At 58.4% G+C, this 17,729-nt stretch overlaps 1 protein-coding gene across 4 annotated transcripts in view; it reads left to right on the top strand.

Annotated features, from left to right (window-relative positions):
* Window positions 1-15,657, top strand: part of NFIC (nuclear factor I C) — a 74,275-nt gene extending 58,618 nt beyond the window's left edge. For 2 of the 4 annotated variants that reach the window (XM_070793126.1, XM_019964495.2), the window contains exons 7-11: window positions 134-259; window positions 2,254-2,438; window positions 2,998-3,145; window positions 5,060-5,145; window positions 9,321-15,657. In XM_070793126.1, the coding sequence (XP_070649227.1) occupies window positions 134-259; window positions 2,254-2,438; window positions 2,998-3,145; window positions 5,060-5,145; window positions 9,321-9,338 (563 nt within the window). In that variant the 3' untranslated portion in view covers window positions 9,339-15,657. The remainder of the gene's footprint in view (window positions 1-133; window positions 260-2,253; window positions 2,439-2,997; window positions 3,146-5,059; window positions 5,146-9,320) is intronic. The other 2 variants (XM_019964496.2, XM_019964497.2) reach the window with 2 other exon arrangements.
* Window positions 15,658-17,729: the final 2,072 nt, after the last annotated feature.

The raw sequence follows: 17,729 nt of genomic DNA, 5'->3' as shown, positions 1-17,729 counted from the left end.
GCAATGGGTTCCCAGCCTCTCGCCCACAAGTGGCTGGTGGAATGATGGGCAGAGGCTCCACGGGGAGGCCCAAGGGTCCTAGGAGTGGAGAGACCCTGCCTGCAGGCCCTTGACTGTCTGGCTCTCCTCGCAGGCATCTCATCCCCAGTGAAGAAAACAGAGATGGACAAGTCTCCTTTCAACAGCCCATCTCCCCAGGACTCACCTCGCCTCTCCAGCTTCACCCAGCACCACCGGCCTGTCATCGCCGTGCACAGTGGTGAGCACTGCGGGCCCCGGGAGTGGAGGGGTGGCTGGGCCATCTCAACAGGGCCCTCGAAGCCAGGGAAGTCCCACCAGTTGTCTGACCACAAGTCCTATTGCTGTAGCCTCCCATCCAGGCAAGAAAGCCTGCAGGTGCTGTGGCAGAGAGCACCCAGGCCTGACTCTTTGGAGGCCTCAGTTTCCCCTTTTGTACCAAGAGGTGCAGCCAGGGGCTCACCTCCCAATCTGCTCCCCATACGGTATGACATATGACCTGTCATGGGTCACATCTGTCCAAATGACCCATGGACAGATCCCGGGGTTGGACTGCCACAAAAAGAGGCAGACACACAGCACACATGGTGTGTCACACACAGGACACACGATGTGTCACACACAGACTTCCCTGGCGGTCCAGCGGTTACGACTCTGTGCTTCCACTGCAGGGGGCATGTGTTGATCCCTGGTTGGGGAACTAAAATCCCACATGCTTGGTGTGGCAAAAAGATTTTAAAAAAATTTTTTTAAGTTTAAAAAAAAGAAGGCCGCACACAGGCCACACAGGAATATGGGCACTCCTGGCCACCCACATGGGCAGCATCACACTCACAGCAGCAGAGACAGGACTCTAGCCACCACGGGGCTTGAGCTAAGCCAGTCACCTGTCCATCAGGGCTCCTAAATGTCCCCCACCCAAGGCTGTCCGTAGAACCAAATGAGTTAAATCAGAATGAGTTAAACAGGAACCTGAATGTCATCTGTTGTCCCTTGGTTGTGATAATAATGATTTAGTGCCATACAAAGGCAGGTATGTATACAGGACAGAGGCAAAAGTCAAGATAGTACAGCAATTTAGACTGGGACCCAGCAAAGCAGGGCCCCCAACTGCCACCTGTTCTTGTAAATAAAGTTTTATTGGCACAGGGCCACACCCATCCATGTACACATCATCTGTGGCAGCTTTCAGGTGACAAGGGCACTGTTGAGTAGCCCTATCAGAAGCCCTATGGCCTGGAAAGCCAAAAATATTTACTGTCTGGCCAGAGAGAGAGAATAAAGGGGAGTGACCACTAATAGATACAGGGCTTCTTTTGTGGGGAAAGATGATGTTCTGGAATTAAAAGTGTCACTGAATTATTTAGAACAAGAAAAAAAAAAAAAGCAAATGCCACACTGGACTGTTACTGAGCAATAAAAAGGGGTGAAGCCCTGACACTTGCTACCACGTGGATGGCCCCTGAGGACACGATGCTCAGTGAGAGAGGCAGGCACAGAGGGACATACAGGGTGTGACTCCACTGACGGGAAATGTGCAGAGCAGGCAGATCCACAGACACAGAGAGTGGGTTCCTGGTGGTCAGGGGCTGGGGAGGGAATAGGAGTGTTGCTAATGGGAACAGGGCTTCTTTTGGTGGATATGAGAATATTCTAAGAGAGATTATAGTGATGGTTGCACAGCTCCGTGAATGCGCTAAAAAAGAAAGTGAATGTACACTTTAAGAGGGTGTATTTTATAGTGTGCAAATGATATCTCAATTTTTTAAAAAAATGGGCCCACCTTCCATTTATGGAAAGAGCTAGCTGAGCCCTGGGTCAAGGTGCGGGCTGTGGGGCCAGTCAGTGTGGGCTCAGACCCCCAGGTCTGCCACCTGCCTGCTGTGTGGCTAGAACAGGGGACGGTCCCTCTGAGAGTCACAGTCGTCCTCTGTTTAACAAAAGGGCCGGTGGAATTTCCTGGTGGTCCAGTGGTTCGGACTCCACATTTTCACTGCCGAGGCCTGGGCTCAATCCCTGGTCAGGGAACTAAGATCCCATTAGCTACGCAGCATGGCAAAATAACAATAGTAAATTTTAAAAAATGAATAAAAATTGTAAAAGGGGTGGTTCCAGGCCCCCATGGGCTCATGGTGGAGATGTAGGCGTAACCCACTTGCATAAACACGGTGACTCTGAGACAGGGCAGCCCAGTGGGAGCCCCTGATGACCCCTGCCCACCCCCAATCTCTGCAGGGATCGCCCGAAGCCCTCACCCGTCCTCAGCCCTGCACTTCCCCACCACCTCCATCCTGCCCCAGACGGCCTCTACCTACTTCCCGCACACGGCCATCCGCTACCCGCCTCACCTCAACCCCCAGGACCCGCTCAAAGATCTCGTCTCGCTGGCCTGTGACCCGGCCAGTCAGCAGCCTGGACCGGTGAGTGTGGGGCGGTGCGACCACCCCAGGGACCCCTGGGCATCGTTTATGAGTGTCAGGCGGCCCTTCCTCCAACTGGGCAGCTTCTGTTTGCAAACACCTGGGTCCGCAGCTCCTGGAGTCAGACCAGTGGGAACTTAAGTCTGTTTCAAATGTCTGAGTGGACGACCCCGAAATCAGACATGATTACTGCTGAGCTCAGGCCGGCTTTGGCCAAACGTCCACCAAAGCTTTGATGTTCGGAGGCTTTTGGACCTGGGGACTGTGGGAGAGGTGATGGATGAAGGGGTACTCGTGGCAAACGCGGGGAGATGTGTCCAGGCCGCCCATGCAGTCTGGTGGTGCTGATCTTGTTTAGGAGAAAGTGGGCATGAAGTGGCTTGAGGAGGCGGCGATGATACAGCCATCCCAGGATGCTGGAGGCCTGCGGGGCCAGGCGAGCCCCGGGCACCCACCAAACTCGTCCCGGCCAGGCCCATCCACAGCCCCAGGGTGGATAGCAGCCCGAGGCGGAGGGGGCACCCGCCGCCTTAACCACCTGTCTCTCTGTTCCCCCCAGTTAAATGGAAGTGGCCAGCTCAAAATGTCCAGTCACTGCCTTTCTGCTCAGATGCTGGCACCCCCGCCCCCCGGGCTGCCGCGGCTGGCGCTCCCCCCTGCCACCAAACCCACCTCCGAGGGAGGAAGCTCGTCGCCGACCTCGCCCTGTAAGCACCCAGGAAGGCGTCCCCCAGGGGCCCCTCCCCTCCCCGGCCCCGCTGCTGGGGTTGGGGGCTTAGGCCCACCCGGTGTGTGCCGGCGAGTTTGGTGGGTCCCCAGACGGAGGCCTGGTCCATGCAGGGCCAAGGCAGCCTGAGGAGATGGCTGGGGGCGAGTCTGGGGTCTGCCTCCGCTGGCTGAGTGGCCTGGGGCCCCCTATGTGCCACCCCACCCCCACTCCCATACCCAGGCTCCAAACCCTCCTCTGTACAACAAGCAGTAAGGGAAGATCTCAAACTGGAGGCGGGAGGGCCAGACCCGGCCCCCAGGTGCCTTCTGTCTGTGAAAAAGGGGACTCTGTTATGATGGTTGCTGTTTTAAAGTCAGGACGTTTCACGTAAAATTTCCAGATTTCCCCTGGATTCTCAGGGAAAACTGGCCACAGCGGGCTCTGTTCCTAGCTGCCAGACTGGGCCACACCTTCAGGCTGGACAGTCCCCGCTTGCCCATCTGTCCCCAGGAGGCCTGGGGTGGCTGCCCTGCCTTCTAGAACTTTCTGCCCTGTAGATGTAGGTCTGGGTGGTAGCCTAGTGGGAGGCCCTGGCCGGGTCTCCTAACCTTCCCGAGCTTTCCACTTTCGGGATGTGGCTGGAGAGATTACAGCTCGCCAGCCCCCAGTGGACGCCCCTACCCTGGTCCAGGTATCCCCATCAGCCATGGCTCTGCCCCCAGTCTCTCCCTGAACCCCATCTTTTTTAATGTCTCTCTCCCTCACTCCCCAAAGGAGCTTCCTCAGCCCCAGCAGGAGGGGCCAGCCCTCCCTCTGGGCCCTGTCGGCCCCGCTCCCCACACACAGCACCCCCACCCCTAGTGTTTCTTCCCCAGTATCCACTGCCTGCCAAGACCCAGGGCACCTCACATGTAGACATCTTTCTCCAAACACCAGTACGCAGCCCTGGAATGCTGGGCTCCAATCCCACCCCTGAAGCTCCTTCCCTGTGTGACCTTGGGCAACTGTCCTCCCCTCTCTGAGCCTCAGTTTTCTCAGCCGCAAAATGGGACAGTCACCAGGGGCGGTGCAGAGCGAATCAGTGAAACAGATCAGGGAGAACACTTAGCAGGAGGCAGGTGCAGGGCACAGAGTTGGCATGGGGGGCTGGTCATCACCTTCTCGCCCTACTTCCTCATCTGTGAAATGGGCAGAAGAGTCTTGTCTGCTGTGTTGAGGCCACTGAGTTAACCCTGGAATGCTGCCCACTGCGTGGTATACAGTAGACACTTAATAGACGGGGAGTGAACGTGGATTTCTTCTCTTTTGCCTTGTACCAACTTCTCTACTGCAGGTCCAGCCTGCTTTCCCCCCGCAAGCTCCCCAAGCCTCACTGCCTTCCACTTACCCTTGCTTGAGTGGAGACCACATGGGGACACTCCCGCCACCCCCTTCCCCACACCCCAGCCTGGATTTCGAATCATTGCCTCACCCACAAAGCGTGATCAGTGAGATTAAAATATAAAGATGCTGCGTGTGTGCACCCAGCCTTCCCCGAGCCCTCTCCAGGAGGGAAATTAATAAATAAAACGCCCTCAATAATTCATGGCACCCCGCACGGCGGGAGGCAGGCCACGGGAGCAGGATGGACCAGGCACTGGAACTCTCTGAATAATTCACAGGCGGTTTCTGGATTATGAATCTTTCATCCCGCGCCTTCCCTCCCGGCAGACATCTGCCTGCGCGACCCCTGGGGCCTGAGCCTGTGGGCTTTTCGGGGTGCCCGGACCGTCCGGGGGAGGGCGGCCAGCTCAGAGGTGCCAGGTGCTGGGCGCGCAGGCCTGGCTGTCTGACCCTGAGCAGCGGCCACCCTCTCTGGTGCTCCCGCGCCACCCCCGCGCTAACGGGCTCTCGGTCTCTCTCCTCCTCGCAGCCTACTCTACGCCCGGCACGTCCCCTGCAAACCGTTCCTTTGTGGGATTAGGACCAAGGGATCCAGCGGGCATTTATCAGGCACAGGTAGGGGCCAAGAGGCCGGCTGGCGGGGGGGTGGGAGGGGCAGGGCAGAGGGGCCGGCCGGGTGTGCAGGGAGCCTTCCCCCAGCTGTACCCCTGGCATGGCAGCTGTTGAACGTGGCTGGAGGACCCACCTGCCAGGTCCTTTCAGGGCCTTGAGCCCATACCGGGGGATGTGGTAAAGCCCCAAATCCCGCCAGGGGATGTGGGGCTGGGCTTGTCACTGCCCCAGTCCTATTTGTACAGATGGGAAGACTGAGGCTCACAGAGGAGAGGGGCTTTGCCCAGGATCACATACTGCATCAGCCCAAGCTTTCAGACCCCCAACCTTCATCCTCTCCCACGCCGGCCAGAGGGAGGCAAGGGGTGGCAAGGGATCCCAGGATGCCAGAGGAAGCTGGGGAAACCAAGGCAGCCCATGGCAGGGGGGTGGGGCCTCCTGGTAGAGCACGCAGGCCCCCACCCCAGGCTCCAGCCCGCGAGGTGGGAGGGAGACAGCAGAGGTGGGGTTGGCATCACTGCCACTGAGTGTGCACCAGGTTGGGGGGACCAAGGCTGGCTGAGGACAAGACAAGGAAGCTCAGAGAGGAGGAGTGAGTTGCCTGAGGCTGCACAGCACTGCGGGGCCAAGCCTCAATGTGTCTGGAACTGAGACCCGTGGCTCCCAGCATCTCTCGAAGCAGGAGGTGGCCTCAGCCCCTCCCTGTGTGTCCCCAACTCCCACCTTTGATCTGGCATCTGTATCAGTGTCGTGTGCAGGCCAGGAAGGTGCTGGCAGGTGGTGTTCGATGGTGGTGGCTGTACCCCCAAGCCCTGCTCCCTGGTTGGTGTGTGTTGAGGAGGGGATCACGGGATGTAAAACGGCTGCTGCAGCCCCTCTGAGTCCCAGATGCACAGAGAAACATCCTGGGGCTCCCCAGTAACCATAGAGCATGGGGATTTGCAGGGTCCCCAGGGGTCACATTCGGATCCTCAAGCCACCGTGAGAGAGTGATCTCTTGCAACAGAGTCCATGGGCAGGGGGCAGGGGTGAGGGCGAGGTGGACGGGTAGCCACGTCCCCCTTCTCCGCTGAGATCAGAATCGGCCACTCTGGGGAGGCCCAAGGAACCTCCCGCCACAGCCTGGCCCCCGGCTGCTGCTGGCAGCTCAGGGGGTCCAGAGTTGGGGGGAACCTGGCAGTCCCCCTCCCTCCCTTCACAGACTTTAGCTGGGGGTCCTGGGGTCAGGAGATGAGGGCTTGTGCCCAGCTCTCCTTCACCCACTCTGAACCTCAGTCTCTTCTTCCAGCCTTGGGTACTTCCTGGGGAGTCCTTGAAGTGTCTGGAGCATCAGGGGACCAGTTTGATCCAAAAAGGGCATGGAAAGGCCAGGGCCGCCCCTCGCATACCCAAAACATTAAGTGTCCCGCCTCACTGAGCCCTGGCCAGGATCCAGACAGAGGGATTGCTTGGTCAGGGTCACCCACTGGGCTGGCGCAGCCCCAGGCCACCCCCCTTTCAATTGGGTTTTGAGTTCTATCCCAGTGTGGACACCCCTGCCCCCAGAGTGCTCAGGGAGCCAGGATCTTCCTCTTCTGCTCTCACCTGACAGCCCTCCCCACTGGAGGCTGGGCATGTCCTAATTGCTTCCGAAACCAAAGCTAATAAAAGCAACGGACGGGTGCGGGCTGCCCTCTTCACCCTGCCCCGGTCTCCCCCATCCATGGTGTCACCTCCCCTATCATCAGCCTCTGCATGGGGGGAGAGGGGACCACCCCAAGTGGACGGCCTGGAAGGGGAGGGAAATCAAGGCAGGCAGGTAGGGGGAACCTTTGTTTCTCTGTGCCTATGGTCACCCCCTGCTTGGTGAACAGGCCCTGCCAGGGGACCAGAGAGGGTGGGACCGGGACTGTGGAGGACCCTCGGGGAGGGGGCATCTGGGCCCCTGCCTGGGAGGGGAGAGGTTGGAGCCTGGCGTCTGACAGAGGATAAGTATGTCCAGGCAGGGGGCTCAGCGCTGCCAAGGGCTGGAAATAATGGGGAAGCAGCCTGAGCATAGCTGGCAGACCTGGAACGTGGGCTTGGCCTGGGGGCCCAGGGGAGCAATGGAAAAGGTTAGAGGGAGGGCGGGGTCTGCACAGCCAGGGCTGGCAGCCAGAAAGAACTTTGTGGGGCTGGTGTCAGGGGGCAGCAAAGGTGTTGGATGGAGGACCCTGCCAGAATTGTGTAGGCAGGACCTTGGGTCCCTGGACTAAGGGGTCCCCCGACCCCGGCAGACCCCAAAGGGAGGGAAGGGGAGGAAGGAACCGCGAGACCCATTCCCCCCTCTCGGAGCCCCTGTGCTAAGGGCTCAGAGCGTAGAGGCCTCCTCTTTGGCGCAGTCAGCACTTCCTCCACCTTCCTTGTTCCTGGCGGGTTGGCTCTCCTCTGCACTTGGCCCCCCACCTCCGCCCCACCTCCCAGCCTGCATTGGCTTCTCCCCTCCCCACTTCCATCTCCTGCCCTCACCCTCATCAGCGCCTGGCCCCCTGATCAATATTCTCTGACCCCAATCAGCGCCCCTCCTCTAATCAATGGCAATTGATCTCTCCCTGATCAATTGCCTGCCTCTTCATCTCCCCACCCCCATCTCTCACCATCCCACCCCTCCCCCGCAGCCCTGAGCCAGCCATCACTTTGGCCTCCAGAGTAGGGTTCTGTGGGGTCTGACGCCTCCCCCGCTTCCCTGTGTGAAGGGGTGGGTCCGCCTGGCCTAGCATTTTTCCCCAATCCTTCTCTGCCCATCACACCTGGTCAGCAGATGAGCAGAGGGCCTGAGTGGTTCAGCCGTGTGCCCAGAGCCACACTGGGGGCTCCAGCCAGGCCAGGGGGTGACAGAGCCCAGACCTCACTGTTGGCACCATGCGGCCTCAGTCTCCCCCTCAGCTGATGGGAGAGGATGTTGAGTTGAGGGTGCCTTCCCTGCTCCCACCATTACGGGGGCCAGAGTCGGGCGGGCAGAGAGCTTAGGAAGGGAGGAGGCAGGGAGGAAGGGCCTGGGGAGGCCGGCCACCACAGGGGAGGGTCACGCCCAGAATCTGTCTGGTTGCCAACGGAAACCAGACATGAGGTAATGGCCAAGATGAACTTGAACTTGGCTGGAGGTGGGGGGCTGGGAGCCACGGCGCCAGTTCGATGGGATGGCCCAGCGGCTGCAGGCGGCCTGGTGGGATTGATCGCCCGGTTGGAGGGAGTGTGACTGGTTTACAGCAGGGGTGGGGGCACAGCGCTGCTGTGACCTCAGTGGGATGGGGCAGGGGGGTCCCTACCCCAGTCCCACTCCCCAGGTGGATTGAATGTATTTCCAGGGGAAGGGTCTGTACAGCAGCTTCCCTGTGGGGACCCAGGCCAGAGCTGTCCCTATAGACCTGGCTGCCTGACCCCAAGCCTCGGTCTCCTCCTCTGTAAAGTGGAAGTCATGACCCCCTCAGTGGCCAGGCTAAGGGGTCAGCCCCAGGCAGGGGGACAAGCAAGTAGCTTCTCAGGCCCTAGTGCAAATTCTGTCTTCTTCCCTCAAACGCTGGTGGACTTAGGCAAGTTACTTTACCTCTCTGAGCCCCTGTCTTCTTCACTGTAAAACGGGGTCGGGGGGCAGTAGTCCCTCTTTCATGAGGGTTCTAGGGGAACCATTAAATGCGAAAATGTTAAAAGTAAAAAAGAAACAAACAACCCAGGTCACAGGGCCTGAACATGGTGCCTGTCTGTAGAGATTCACCAGTGGCCCTCCTCCCACGAGGGGGAGTATCCCCTCCCGTGTTTTATACTCAGGGTTGGAGGTGGGGTTGCCAGATTTAGCAAACAAAACTACAGAGTTCAGGTAGATTGCAGTTCCAGATAAAGAATTAAAAAAAAAAAAAAGAAAATTTTTTTTAAGCACAAGTATATCCCAAAAGTTGCATGGGATATACTTACACTAAAAGGCTTATCTAGGATTCAGGTGTAACTGAACTTCCTGAGTTTTATCCAGCAGCCCTGCTTAGGGGCCCAATCACTCGCCCAGGGTCACCTAGCAGGTTACACAAGTCTGGGACAGAGGTCATAGGTTCCAGGGGTCGAGGGGGCCGCAGTGGGTATAGGCTGTGGCCCACAGAGCCTGACCCCCATCTCTCTTTCTCTTTCTCTCTCTCTCTCTCTCTGTGTGTCCCCCTCCGGCCACCCAGTCCTGGTATCTGGGATAAGAAAGATTTCTTCCCACGCCCTGCTCCTTTGTCCCAGGAATCCCAGGGGGCCGCATGGACGGCCCCCGGCCCACATTTTCGGTGGAAAGCTACAGCAAGCAAGAACGCCCCGCCGCCGACTCTCAGCCCGGCCGAAAGACAAAATCACACAGACACATAAACACAGGAGGAAAAAAAAAGAAAAAAAAAAAAAAACGGAAAAAAAAAAAGACAAACGGGGGAAAAAATTACAATACATAAAGATAAACCCACCCAACCAAGAAGATAGACGGTAAAGAGGACAACGCTTCGGACTCTCGGGACACCACGGCCGGACGGACCGGACGCTCGGGATCGTCCTAAGTTATTCATCTCCTCTCGCTGCTGCTGCTGCCGGTCAGGGAGGCCCAGCCACGCCCGCCTCCTCCCAGGACCAGGTGAGCGCAGCCTGGAGCCCGCGCCAGGCCCACGGGGCAGGGCACCCAGTGAGGCCTCCGCTCCACCCGCGCGCCCACCGCCACCTCCAGGACAGTGTTTGCCAGGCTGGGGAGGCTGGCCCTGGGGGGCCGGCAGGGACCCCAGCAGCAGGCAGCGGAGGCGGCTGGGTGGGCAGGGGGCGACGGGGCCAGAAGAGGGTGGCAGGGAGACCCCGGCAAGGCCAGGGCACAGCACGTGGCGGATGCTCGGCGAAGGCGCGCCCGGCAGGCGTGGACCTCTACCTGCTCTTTCACGTGAAGCCCCTCCGCACCTGCCGGGTTTGGGAGCCGTCTCTATGCAAATGACCCCCAGCCCCACCCCAGGCATAGGAGGCCACCCCAGCGCACCCCAGCCCCCCTCCCACCGGCTCCACACCCCCCCACCCACCCTGGGAGGGCCCCACGTTGCACACACTGTAAGAAATGCACTTTTCCAAGGAAGGGGCTGGGGGCGGTGGAGCAGAGAGGCCTGGGGGCTGCTCTGGTCTCTCTATCCACCCAACCCTTGAACTGGGGAGGACCCCCCCCACTTAGCCCGTGGAGGTGGGAGGTGAGAGCGAGTGGTTTAAGTGCCTGATTTCCACCGCCCGCCCCCCTCCCCTGTGTCCAGCTGGGACGAGAGTGGCCGTGGGCCTCCCCCCTCCCTCCTCTCCCGCAACCTGGCCCCTTCCAGTCGCTGACCCCTCATTGCTATGCCCCCATCAGAGCTAGAGAGATGGAACCCCGCCCCCAGCAGGCCCAAGGGGCAGAGCTGGGCCTCCTCCCAGTGTCCTGCCCCGCTGGGGTATGGGGCCTGGGGTCTCGAGAAGCTGGTGTGCCCTCTCTGCCCCCACGCCTCCTCTGCCAGTGCCTTACATCCTGGAGCGACAGCCCCTCCCTGGTGCCTCCCGGCCCAAAGGGGGACCACGGTTTGCACTTTCATCCCCCACCCCCTGCCGAAGTGGGGCACAGCCAGGAGGCGTCGCCCGCTGGGTGGCCAGAAGGAGAGGGGCCAGGCCACCTGTGGTCCAGAACAGGGCCGGGGGCTCCAGCTGGGGGCGGGCAGGTCGGCGCCTTGGGGCTCCCTGCTGCCATGTAGGGGGGCCTCCCATCTGCTAAACATTTTCCGTTGAGCCGCTCCAAAAACACTAAACCTGGGGACATGGGGTGCCCCTTTACCCCAGCTCCCCGGCCCCATCCATGCCTCCTCCCCGGGATGGCCATCTTGGGAAGGGGGGCCTGGGAAAGGGTGTTAGGTGTTCTGGGGTCACCAGGCCCAAACACAAAGACCCCTTCCAGCCATCTGTCTGAATCCCAACTGGTCTCCATGCCTGGCGCTGGGGAATGCTGACCCCCATCCCCGGCCTAGGCCAAAGCCATGGCCCTGGGAGGGCCTCTGCCCACTGCTCCTAGCCTGACCCACCCCTCCCTCTCCTGGTAAACCCCTGGTGCCCCGGGCCTGGCCAGCCTCCTCCCACCTCCCCAGACACCGGACTTTCCCCCCCAAACCAGCCCAAGGGGCTTGGCGAACCCACTCGATTATAAAGAGAAAGACACCCCCACACACAAGACCCTTCCCCACCAGCCGCACTCCCACTGTCCGGAGGGGTTCGAGAACCCTTGGTCCGTCCGTCTGTCCCCAGGGCCCCTCCAGCAGGTGGCCGTTGGGGACCAAAGCATGGGCCGCTCTGGGGGAGGGCAGGAGGGGTGGGTCGTGCAGTTGGGGTATCCGGAAGCTTGTCAGCCGGGAACCTGAGGGTGCGGGTAGGCAGGGAAGGGGAAGGGGCACCCGGCAGCCCCCAGCTTCCTAACTTTGCATGGTGCTTAGTCGAGGATTTCTGTGACCTGGCTCCTGACTTCAGCTCACGGCGGCTGAAACTGCATGGCAATTGATACTGGCTCTATCTCCCTCCCTACGCCACCCCCCACTCCAGCCCTCCACCACCACCCTCCTTCTCTTTAAAAGAAAACAAAAAAAAAGATACAGAAAAAAAAAAAAAACCCTTAAAAAAGTTCCATGTTTCCTAATTTGCACGAAATTTTCTATCACATGATGTGCCTTGCCTTCCAAGAATAAGTATTACCTTTAAACAATATCAGCGCACACAGATAGCTGCATGCACTGCTCGTGTAGTTTAAAAGAAAAAATGACAAAACAATGACATGAAATAAAAAGTAAAAATTGAAAAGGGATGTATTTCTATTTGTAAAAAAAAAATTAAGAATTAAAAAAAAATCACACGCTTAAAAATCACATTGCTTAAAAAAAACAAAGCAATGCACGCAACAATCACCCCACAGTTTGCCCTGCCCCCAGCCTGCCCTGGGCTCTTGTCTCCCCATCTCCTGCTGCATTGGGGGTGCCCCCTGGTGCTCTGCAACCCCCCCGGCCCCATCCTCGGGCTCCAGAGGGGTCATTTCGCATCCCCTGCCCACAGCAGCGGACAGACCTCAGGGGTGTGCCCTGGCCCCAGGCAAGGGTTTCTCCCCTCACTGGGCCACAGGCCAGCCCCCCGCAGACGCCACGCATGCACCTGCGCATTCTCACCCCCCCCATCCTGGGGTGGCCACCCTGCCGACAGCCAGACTCCCCCCGCCACCTCTCCCACAGGCTGGCATCCCCCTGGCTCAGGGTCGCATCGCTGTGTCACTACCCCTCTGCAGCCCCCTCCTTCTTGCCAAAGGACCTATCCCCATAGACTGGCCTTGGGGTGGCAGGAAGGACCCTCCTGCCACCCCCACCCCCCCAGTTCTACTATGTCTTCCAGCTATGACTGCAGAGGGGGTCTGGTGTGAAACAAACAAAAAGACAAAACCAAACCCGATATATGCAATATTTGTCTGTCTGTACCTGTAAGGTCTAGCTCAGCCACGGAGGCCCGGCCGGGGGGTTGACGCCAGGGGGCAGGGATGGCCGGGGGGCACCGCGTCACAGGCCCCGTCCAAGGGGCCAGCCATTGCTGTTGTCTTTTCTTCGGTTTTATTTTCTCTTGTTTTCCTTTCTGCCTTCTTTTTCTTTCTCTCTTCCTTTTTTTTCCTCCAATTTTCTCTGCCTTTAACTCTACCAAAGCCGAGACAGTAGCAGTCAGTGAAGTGTCCAGGCAAGAGACCCCGAGGCTGGGTCCACCAACCTTGGGCCCATCCCTCCTCGCCATCTCCGGCCCTCCCGGTCCCTGGGCCCCTTGAACATCTCCTGTTGGCGTACGCTTGGCGGGCAGTCCCCATTCGCTCCCTGGCCACCACGTTGGATGTTAGAATTGTCTCCAGAGCTGGGTGGGGCCTTGCAGCCAGACCCTGGCTTTCGTCTGCCACTCTTTGCTCACGCCATGTTTTCTTCCAAAAAGACACCTCAGCCAGCCCCAGGGCCAGGGGGGGAGAGACCAGGCCCCGGCCTTGACCCTGCCCTTGAGAACGGCCCTTTGGCCCAAGAGCCCAAGGCCCTGCTTGTCAGTTTCCACAGGGCCCATTTCCGGCTTTCATACCCCCCCACCCCCGCCACCAGGGAAGTGGGGACAGCCAGTGGCACAGGGGAGTGGGTGGCACGTCCCTGTGGGACCCCTCCTCCATAGGCTTGCCTTGGACCATGGTGTCCCTCATGACTGCACCCTACAGCACCCTGGGCCTCAGAGCCCCTCCCTTCCTTGCCTGCTGTGCATCAGAATAGGCAGAAACACTAGGAATCAGGCTCCCACCTGCCAATGCAGTTGGGGCTCATGCCCTGGGAGGGAGGTGGGCAGGGTGTTGGGTGTTTTTGGTTTTTTTTGACACTTAATGAAACTGACATCTCAAACCCCATCCCCGCCCAAGCCCACCGTCACCCCCTCACTCATAGCCCATCCCATGCAGAGTCCCCTAGCCTGACTTTGGGGTCCAGTCCTTGCTGTGGAAAAGACTAAGGGAGACCTCCCCAATATATGCAGATCACCTCCATCGCTCTCTTTGGATGGAGGTAGCAGACCCTGACCAGTGTGGAGAGGGAGGTGTGGAGTGGCAAGCCAGCCCCACCCTATCTGACCTGGGGAGGGAGGATGGGTCCAGGGTCCCCAGTGCCCAGGTCTGGAACCCACACTCTGGCTGGATTATGAGCCCCGATTCTCACCCTGAGCTAGACAATCAGACTGGAAGGGAACCCTAAGGGAGGCTGCAGGGAGGGGGCCCTGCTGCCGCTCCCCAAGCAGCAGTTTCAGCCTCAGCACCCCCCCACACCCCCAGCTCCGGAACTTTCCCTCTGTCCCCGGAGACAGCAGCATTCCAGGAGCAGACACATTTGGCTGGACAGCTACCAGTGAGGCAGGATCCCGGGGCCAGGAGCAGCCATCCAGCCCTCTGGGAGAGACGGGACCCCAGCCACCCACTCCCTCTGGCTTCTCTGATGGTACTTTGACCTCCAGTGTAGGGCTATACTATACATTATATATATATGTATAATTTTGGAATTTTTTTCTCATAATACAGATTATACAGTGGCTACTTTTTATTTTGGCCTGGAGTCTCTCTCTCTTTGAGACCCCTGATTTTTACTTTTTGTGTGTAGGGGGGTGGGTTAGGGAGGGTGATGGGAGAGAGGTTCCAGAGACACGCCCTCAGGTCCTACATCTCCTGCATCCTTCCGTCTTTCTGCCCCTTCGGACACTCCCTGAGAGCCGCATCTCCAAACTGACACCACCTCTCCCCCTGCCACCCATCGATCTATCCCTAAGCATTTCAGAGTGTGTGGGGTCCGAGCTGGCCCCGGAGGCCCACCCCCACCCCACCCTGCTCCCCAGGTGAAGCAAGGAGACCCAAAGCAATCCCAGCAGGACTTGTTGCCAGCGATACCAAAACAGACTTCCCAAGCAGTGCCTCACACGTCTGCTGGTGTAGCTTTGAGGTCCTCCTTCCCGACTCCCAGGGGGTCTTCAGGCCTCAGGAAAGAGGAGGCGGGATCCAACAGGAACATGGGCTCCAGGAGAGGAAGACCCACTCCCCCCGCAAATTCCCGCCCTTCACACCACCTGGCTAGAAGAAGACCCGCTGGAAAGGGGCCAGGAGCTACCCAGCCCCCCTCCGGTTGTGAGCCCCCAAAGCTCACTCCCTAAGTGCATCAGCACCCCAGCCTCCCATCTTGGATCCCAGCCAGGCCCCCTGAAACCAAAGCCCCTTCCAGTCCAGGGGTCCTGGCCCCTACCCCCATTCTCACCCTCTCCCCCTTGCCAGGGCCACACATGGCGGGGGGCGGTGGTGGGAGGGCGAGACAGCAGGGTGTCTGAGGGACAGAACCACGTGGTTGGGGGGAGGCAACAGGGAGAAAGGAGGGAAACTCGTTTTCTCTCTGAATTTTCTTTCTTTCTGTCTTTTTTTCTCTCACATTTTTTGGTGGTGTTGCTGTTTCATTTCCTGTCGCCTCGGAGATATATTTTTTGAGTTTTTCCCCCCATTTTGTATTTTACCAATATTACCAGGATAGTTTACTCTGTCTCTCGCTTTCTGCTTGCCACACATACCGGATCTCTCTCTCTCTCTCTCTCTCTCTCTCTCTCTCTCTCTCTCACACACACACACACACACACACACACCATGCTCATGAACCTATGTCAGGAGAAGGTTGGTGCCAGGCCAGCCCACTGCCCATCTCCTTTCCCCTCTCCTCCTCCCCAAGGCAGGGATGGGGGACAAGGAGCCGGACATCCGGGCTGACCCAGGCCCAGCCTTCTCCTTGCCTGCTCCTCTGCCCCGTGCCCCCACATCATACTCCGTTCATAACCTTGTATATTACGCAGTCGTTTCAGTTTGCGCGGACGCGCCTACCTAAGTACCATTTACAGAAAGTGACTCTGGCTGTTATTATTTTGTTTGTTTGTTTCCCTATGCAAAAAAAAAAAAATGAAAAAAAATGAAAAAGGGGGGGTTCCATAAAAGATTCAATAAAATGCAAAAAAAAAAAGAAAAAAGAAAAAATGTATAAAAATTAAACAAGCTATGCTTCGACTCTTTCTAGCTGTCTTGGGTCCTACTTTCTGTGTTGCGTTCAGGCTGTTCCAGGTTCTTGTCAAAGTGCAGGGAAGAGGCTGGAAGGGGAGGTAGCCTCAGAAAACCAGTCTTGGAATTCGTCAGCACCTTTGATCAACAAGTTCCATGGGCATCTATGGAGCACCTGCTCTGTGCCAGCTCAGGTAATTCCACCTCCTGCCTGGCTCCAGGGACAAAGCCTGGCACATAGTCAGTGTTCCATAAATGTACAGACTGCCTTCCTTCCTTGTTTTTCCCCCACCTAGCAAAACCCCATTTATTCAGCAAAGATTCCCTGAGTATCTTCTGGGTACCTAGCCCTTGGGACACAATGGAGAACAAAATGCCCTAAATGATCTGCCTTCGTGGCACAGTTCAAAGTTGGGAAAACAGAAAATAAACAATAAAAATAAATGTATGTCAGAGGAGATAAATGCCAGGGAGACAAATAGAGCAGAGTACGGGATAGGAGAGTTGGCCACATGTGAGGAAGTAACCTTTCAACAGAAGTTTGAATGGAGAGAAGAAACAGCCCCCTGAAAATCTGACAGAAGAGTTTTCCAGGCAGAGGGCACACACCATGCAAAGGCCCTGGGGCAGGACTGTGCTTGGTGTGTTGGGGGAACAGTGAGGCGGCCTGTGTGGCTTGAGCGGAGAGAGGGAGGGGGCGAAAGGGAGGGGAGGGCAAGGAGGAGACAAGGCAGATCATTCAGGGGTTTGTGGGTCACAGGAGGACTTGGGACTTGTAACCCCAAGGAGGTGGGAGCCCTGGAGGGCTGTGGGCAAAGAAGGGGACGGGGCTTGGCATGGTTCCTCTACCCTCACCTCCAGGAGGCCCTACCCACCTGCCTAGGCCTGCCATGCTTGCCCTCCCAGCACCCCAGCATCCCTGTCTCTCCAACCCCACCGCTGACCACTCAGAACCGTTCATGTTCAGCTCTCCCCAGAGCCACAGGGGCGTGGCGGTAAGGAAGTACCATGCCTATCAGTCGCTCAGTTGTGTCGGACTCTGCGACCCCATGGACTGTAGCGTACCAGGTTCCCCTGTCCGTGGGGTTCTCCAGGCAAGAATAATGGAGTGGGTAAGCCATTCCCTTCTCCAGGGGATCTTCCCGACCAGGGACTGAACCTGGTCTCCCGCATTGCGGGTGGCTTCTTTACCATCTGAGCCATCAGGGAACCTCGCTATGCCTGTGAGGGGCAGTCACTACCCCTTCTTGGGGGGGAGGTCTTCCATCCTACCCCCTAGCAGTCCCCCAGAGACCCCAAGACATGTAATCAAAGCTCCCCAGCTGCCCAGGCTCCTTGCATCTTACCACACGCCACCCCGCACACCGGGGAGGGACGTTTCTGTCTCTGTTCACTGATGGGGAAACTGAGGCACAAAAAGACGGCAAGGTGAGCCGAGACGGTAGGGTGCGCCGAGACGGTAGGGTGAGCCGAGACGGTAGGGTGCGCCGACGCGGACACCCAGGAACGCAACCCACCCCGCCGCCCGGTAACAGGGGCAGAAGAAACATACGGGAGGCAGGGATGAGGGATCCCAGGACCCCCGGGTGGACGCGCACCCTTCCCATGCCCCTGCTACATTCCCAGAAGGGATGGTCGCTTCTGCTCTCAGCGAAGAGGTTCTGGCGCCCCCTTGTGGTCAGACCTAGGACCTGGCTCCAGAAACCAGGTCCCGCGTGGAGGAGTCAGCTGACCCCCAACCCCACAGTCCCGCTTGGGAGGAAGGGGCGGGAAGAAGGGAAGAGGGGATCTAGAAGGAGCTTCTTTTGCGGGATGGGGCTCTTATCTCGGGTGAGGCTCAACTTGGTGGGGGTTCAGCTGGAATGGAGGGTTCAGCCGGAGGCTGGAGGTTCATCCCAGGGTCGAGGCTCAGCCGGGGTGGGGGAACTCAATCTAGCCTTTAATTTCAAGGAAAGCCGAGTCTTTTTCATCCATTGGCCCCTGGGGTAAAACAATTTGG

The sequence above is a fragment of the Bos indicus genome, chromosome 7, assembly GCF_029378745.1.
Source record: "Bos indicus isolate NIAB-ARS_2022 breed Sahiwal x Tharparkar chromosome 7, NIAB-ARS_B.indTharparkar_mat_pri_1.0, whole genome shotgun sequence".
Taxonomy (NCBI): domain Eukaryota; kingdom Metazoa; phylum Chordata; class Mammalia; order Artiodactyla; family Bovidae; genus Bos; species Bos indicus.
This window is presented reverse-complemented; position numbering and strand designations above follow the sequence as displayed.